At 34.4% G+C, this 6,181-nt stretch overlaps 1 protein-coding gene across 1 annotated transcript; it reads right to left on the reverse strand.

Annotated features, from left to right (window-relative positions):
* Positions 1 to 223: 223 nt before the first annotated feature.
* Positions 224 to 3,258, reverse strand: LOC145069735 (glutamate dehydrogenase A-like). The gene is made up of 9 exons (XM_079016684.1): positions 2,991 to 3,258; positions 2,791 to 2,904; positions 1,734 to 1,955; positions 1,570 to 1,644; positions 1,384 to 1,500; positions 1,055 to 1,305; positions 901 to 976; positions 687 to 773; positions 224 to 592 (listed from the first exon to the last, which is right to left on the reverse strand). Exons 1-9 carry the CDS (start codon positions 3,102 to 3,104, stop codon positions 407 to 409), a joined length of 1,242 nt encoding a protein of 413 aa, XP_078872810.1. The 5' UTR covers positions 3,105 to 3,258; the 3' UTR covers positions 224 to 406.
* Between the last annotated feature and the right edge of the window lie 2,923 nt (positions 3,259 to 6,181).

Below are 6,181 nucleotides of genomic sequence, written 5' to 3' on the forward strand. Positions count from 1 at the left end.
GGAGCTATAATTTTATAGTATATGAAATTCGCATTCTTTTCCTCGTTAGGGTTCCAACTGAAACCTTGCAATCTGTCAAATTTCTCTTTCCAATATTCCATTGAATACAGATTAGATCTTACTGCATTTTTCCCCAAAATAAAATCCATCAATTTTACCAGATTACACCAACACATAATTTGTTAAAACTACTCATAGAAAAGCAAAGCAGTTAACCCGAAAATGACCACCAAATGTTATGTGTATTACTCCAATTATGTAATAGTGTGTTTGTGTGATTCACATCACATCATGTATCAGAATGAAAGCAACGAATTCAAGTTCTGATGAGGAGTTATTATTTGTAAATGGAAAAACAGTTAAAACCAAACAAAGTATCAAAACTCAAAAGCAAGTCTTATTGTATCTAAGCCTCCCATCCTCTTAAGATGGTAGCACGTGCAACCCTCTCCACTCCCAATGCGAATGCTCCCATCCTAAGGCTGCAATTGTGGGTGTGACACATGTCCTTGATGTCACGAAAAGCTTGCCTCATGTATTGTATCAAGAATTTATTCACCACCTTTTCCTCCCACATAAATCCCTGAATATTCTGTAAATTTCATACAATTCATTCAGCTTTTTCATACCAACTAACTAACTACATATAAAACTGTTTTTTCTTCTAATTTAATGCATACAAATACCTGAACCCACTCAAAGTAGCTAACAGTCACACCTCCAGCATTTGCATAGATATCTGGAAGTATTACAACTCCTTTCTTATACAGAACCTGTGTTGTGTATATATGTACCAATCAATAGTAGTATATCTTATCAAATAAAGACCAAAGTTGTAAAACACAAGTTTTTGGGACCAAAACTGCAAAAATCAGCTACACTCAGGGACCAAAATGTTACCTCATCTGCTTCAGGAACAGTAGGATGATTTGCAGCTTCTATGATGAACTTGGCTTTAACATCGTCAGCATTTTCACTTCAATGGACAATTTGAAATTTTAGAAAAATCAGTATTTAAATATGGTAGAATTATTGAAATGGTAGAATGATGAACCTGGTGATAACACCACCTAAGGCACATGGAATCAGAACATCACATTGCTGAAATAGCAATTCATCAGGATCCATGGTTTCTCCTCCATTGAAATCGCTTAAGTCCCCCCCTGTCTCTCTATGTTTGAACAATTCCACTATATCGATACCATTTGGGTTCTTTATAGCTCCAGTGATGTCACTCAATGCAACAATCTTACCACCTTTTTCATGAATCATCCTTGCAGCCCAAGACCCCACATTCCCAAAACCCTGTAAAACTCAACTACGTACATGGTCAACACAATAAAATCTTGAGGACATGAATCCTGTTACACGCAACAATCATACCTGAATAACAAAAGTTGAATCTTTGATCGACTTCCCATGTTCGTTAAGTAACGCTTCCGTGGAAATAACTACACCATACCCAGTTGCAGACTCTCTTCCAAGGGACCCACCAAGTTCCTAGTCATTAAACAAAGAAAGGCTATGAATATTCCAATTATAATTTAATATAATTATAATTACTCTCACCAATGGCTTTCCGGTGACACAAGCTGGTGAATAACCATGGAATTTCGAATACTCATCCAGAATCCAAGCCATAGTCTGTCATTAATTATCCGAGACATGACTTAAAATCTTAATTAGTAAGACAGCTGGCAAATCGTATTAATTAATTCTAGTTGTGTGCAAACCTGAGGATTGGTGCCCATATCTGGCGCGGGAACGTCGATGTTTGTTCCGATGAGATCTTGAAGTTTTTGTGTGAAGACACGTGTCATCCGTTCAAGCTCAGACTTGGTTAAGTTCTTAGGTGTGCATGCGATCCCACCCTTTGCTCCACCGTAAGGAAGGTCCATCACAGCAGTTTTCCAGGTCATTAGTTGAGCCAAGGCGTTGACCTCGTCAAGGTTAACCTTGACAAAATTAACATAAACCAACCATATCAACCAGTTTCAATTTCAAAGCCATATTCAATGACGCCAATAATTAAATAGAAACACAAAAAATATAGATCTAATTGGAAAATAATTAACCGGATGCAATTCACCAAGGCCAACTAACTTCTGAAAATACTTTGAAATAGGAATCGTACTTAAAATGCCTTTTTCAGAATGTAGAACATAGTCGGTGAGAAGTATGATGAATCGTGGTAATGAATCGATTGAGCAACCAAATCAAGAACAGATAACATCAAATCAAGCAAGATGAGATAGATTCAGTTACATTAATTTTGATCAGATCGCGATTTCGTTTGGTTATATTGTTAGGTTTTGCTGATCATAAACATGTTTTGCATGGCATAGGTTATGATCCAAACAGTAAATTTGCATTTAACAGACAGAACTATCACAAAAATTAATCAATTAACAACAGTAAAATTAAATATATATTCCAGACATGATCGGAGAAGTAGAAATGCATTTGACAAACAACAATCAACACAGGAAGATTGCATATCAATCAACACAGTAAAATTCTCACATATTCAACGAATCAACAGTAGTAAAATGAAGTTGATATTGCAAACATAATCGGTGCATGCAGTAGAAATACGGTTTGACAAACAATCAGTACAGCAAAACTGTAGTTCGATCAGAGTAGAATTCTCAAAAAAACTCAATAACACAGCAAAATGCATATCAATTGCAGAGATGAAACAAGAAGTAAAATCCTGAAAACTAAATCTAAGTTATCACTAAACACAACCATATGACACAGAAACAAAGATCAAAAGATGAATCAAATCACCTTAGGATGATATCTGATTCCTCCTTTCATCGGACCACGAGAATTATCATGTTGAACTCTAAATCCAATATAAGAAACCAATGATCCATCATCCATCGGGATTGAGCACTCCACCTGATCGAAAAACAAAAGCATCACATCAATACTCGATAGCATTCTAAATCAGAACAATCAACTACTTAAAAATCATTTCTACGCACCTTGATTTCTCTAAAAGGGATCAAGAGACTCATCTCGAGCTTTTGATCTACGTTAATAAGACGACAAGCATGACGGAAGTTCCTAGTCGTTGCAGCGAGAGCATTCATGGTCATTGTCTGTGAGAAACAGAGAGAATCCCACAGGTCCGAAACGAAATAGATTGAAGTAAATGAGTAACGCGGTTTTCGAAGAGGATTTTCACAAGAACATTAAGAACAAATTGAGAAGTTTCTGCAATATGTTTGAAGGGTAACTCATATTTATATGTGTATATCTGAATTTGCGTGGTTTAAAGTCTAAACCCTTATTACTCAAAGGGGTTTCCATTTTTGTTTTCTTTATTTTTTTTTTAGATTATTTTTAATCAGAGAGGGACATGGTATGAGTATGTTCGTAAGTTAGTTGGAAAATCACGCGACTGGGGTTAATTATTTTTTTGACCCATTTTTGTCTGAATTATATATCAAATTAAAATATTAATCCTGTCACAATATAGATACATATAAAACAAACAATTGATCTTGAACACGTGACAAATTTATTATTTATTATAAAATAATAGTATATCAAATCCAAACAGTTTTTACAAGAGACAAAAATAGCGGTCATTCCACGTGGCATGTCATTTATGGAGCATTGACTTAATTTGGTGTAACAGAAAGCAGTGACGTAAGAAGTTTGTTAGCACGTTTTGCGTCGCGTCATCTCCGTTTCCAACTGTTTTCAAAATCGTTTTAACAAATGGATTCGGATGATGATCGCTTAAAATTTGGATTTAGATAATTTGAAAGTCCACTCCACAGTCCACATTATATATACTTGATTTTTATCTTGTGATTATTTCATATTTTAAAATTAAAATTAATTTGATATTTTGATGAGTTTTTTTTTTTTTTTTTTTTTTTTTTTTTGTTTGTTTTAATTTCGTCATTTGCATTTAACTATAAATGAATAAACTTGTTCAAATTTGTTGATTAGTAATCACAAATATGTCTACAAAAAATATTTAAATCCAAGATGTTACTTTGTCACATTGGTCGATTATAGTCAAACTATGTCCTCATATCAACAAACCTTGATATCACGAATCATTTCCTCGATCTTCAAAACTTTGAACACTCTCATTGCTCGTCAACGTGTGCCTGAAATTAAAAGTCAACAATAAAGCTTGAGTGAATTAAATGTTGGCAAGACGATAAAACATATGTTTTAAAAACCAATGTCATGGTAACAATAATGGACAAACGGGTTTGCCCATATTGATTTTTCTTTTAAAACAAAAAATTGAAATACAGATTTTGTATCTTGCTGAAATTTGAAATAAAAAGATGATTTGAATTTTTTTTGTTCTTGTCAGTGTTGCCATTGACTTTGATTAATGCACAATTAATCACGAAAGTATGGTGGGTGAATGGGTGTTCGATGGGTTGCAAATGTGAACGGAAATTGGCTTAATAGCACATTTTTTCTCTTTTGAGCGTGTAGAGGGTTCAAATGTGAATCGAAATTGGATTCAATTAAGCGAATTTGAGTGCGAACGTGCATCAGGAAAACACGAAAGCAACACTGATCGATCGAAAAAGTTTAAGTACATTTTGTCATTTTTTTCTTTTCATTTTCCTTAACTAGGAATTTAATTTTTTTTTTTTTTTGTCTGTTTTAAAACCAAAATTAAACATAATTTGTAGATAATGTATTTCATATGGAATATGGAGACAATCTATACTAGTTACCTCGTGAAGGGATGTAAAACACATTAATAGCCTTTTTCGTGAAGTAATATGTTCCTAAAGAGAAAGTCACGCGAAACTAGGTGCCATTAAGGGGCCGTTTAGTTTGCAAAAATGTTTATGAGGAATTGGAATTTCTTAAGAAATTGAAATCCAATTCCTTATCTGTTTGGCTAGGAGGAAATAGAATTTGAATCAAATTTCATATTGTGTTTGGTTTATTTGGAGTCTTTTGGTATAAATGTTTGGAATTAGACTCTAATGAGTTTGCTCAAAGACCATGCCACGTCTTTTGGTATAAGTGTTTGGATAAAAATTTGATAATTAAACTATGAATTGTCGTTCGCGGTTAGAATTGGAACTAGGGATGTCAATGGGACCAAACAGGAACAGAAATAACTGCCTCCGCCCCTGAATCCCCCGTTTAGGTAGTCTCCAATCTCGTCCCCGAATACCTTCATCACCCCACGATCCCGCCCCCGTTCCCTGTTTTATAGGCATAAAATTGACCTTTTTTGCTAAAAAAATGTTATATTTTGGACTAAAAAACTATTTTGTTTAACTTTAAAAGCTTATAATCTAGCTTTTTAACAACTAATTAAAAAAATTAAAATTCCAACACTACAATTTCAACATTACAAAACGATAGATCCAACAAACTTACAGATATAAAATACGACAAATCCAACATTACAAAAAAAAAGTACGACATGTCCAAAAATATATGACTAATTCATTATCGTAATATCGTATGCTATGAAGTGGAAGAAAGTCAAGAAACCCTAAAATTTGATAATGTATTATATACATATATTTTTGGACAAATTACACGAATGGTCCCTATGGTTTGGTGTTTGTTACACGCCTAGTCCCTAACTCCATTTTTTAACACTGCCAATCCTTAATAGTTTGGTTTAGTGCACGCCTGGTCCCTCATCTAACCTTCCGTTTGATTTTGGAGTTAAAACCCCCACGTGCCTTGCACGTTGAGGGGTATTTCCGTCATTTTACTTATTCTTCATACCGCCAGTTTAAGAAATCGATGCGTTCAATTAAACGATCATACTCTACATTACACAATCGTATACCCAAAAAAACACATAGCTATGTTCAAAATCCTTACGTGAAAACCCTAGTAGCGACGACTGCAAGAACGAAGAATCGCAATGGTTTCTTGGTGCATTCGTGGTGAAATGGCTGAAATTGACGTTGATCAAAGTTATGGTATGTTTGATTGAGTTTCGTTTGAATGATATTGACTGTTAAAGGTTTAATTTTGTTAGCTAAAAACGATTCTCTCCTCTACAGCTGGACATCCGACAATGTTTTCAATAAGAATGCACCATGGAGGTGAGTTTACAAGCTTTCCTGGAAGGAAGTATACTCGTGGGAAGCAAACATTTGTTGATTTACTGGACATTGATACCTTTTCCGTTCATGACATTGATGAGATGATGGAA

Source organism: Lactuca serriola, chromosome 8 (assembly GCF_051521515.1).
Source record: "Lactuca serriola cultivar US96UC23 chromosome 8, Lser_US96UC23_V15, whole genome shotgun sequence".
NCBI classification, from domain to species: Eukaryota; Viridiplantae; Streptophyta; class Magnoliopsida; order Asterales; family Asteraceae; genus Lactuca; species Lactuca serriola.

Excerpts from the sequence above, each read along its gene's own strand:
- LOC145069735 (XM_079016684.1), bottom strand. The coding sequence starts at position 3,104 with ATGACCATGAATGCTCTCGCTGCAACGACTAGGAACTTCCGTCATGCT. Across the intron at positions 1,956-2,790 it reads GAATCAGATATCATCCTAAG|GTTAACCTTGACGAGGTCAA; the intron begins GTGATTTGATTC and ends AATTTTGTCAAG. Across the intron at positions 774-900 it reads CTGTTCCTGAAGCAGATGAG|GTTCTGTATAAGAAAGGAGT; the intron begins GTAACATTTTGG and ends TACACAACACAG.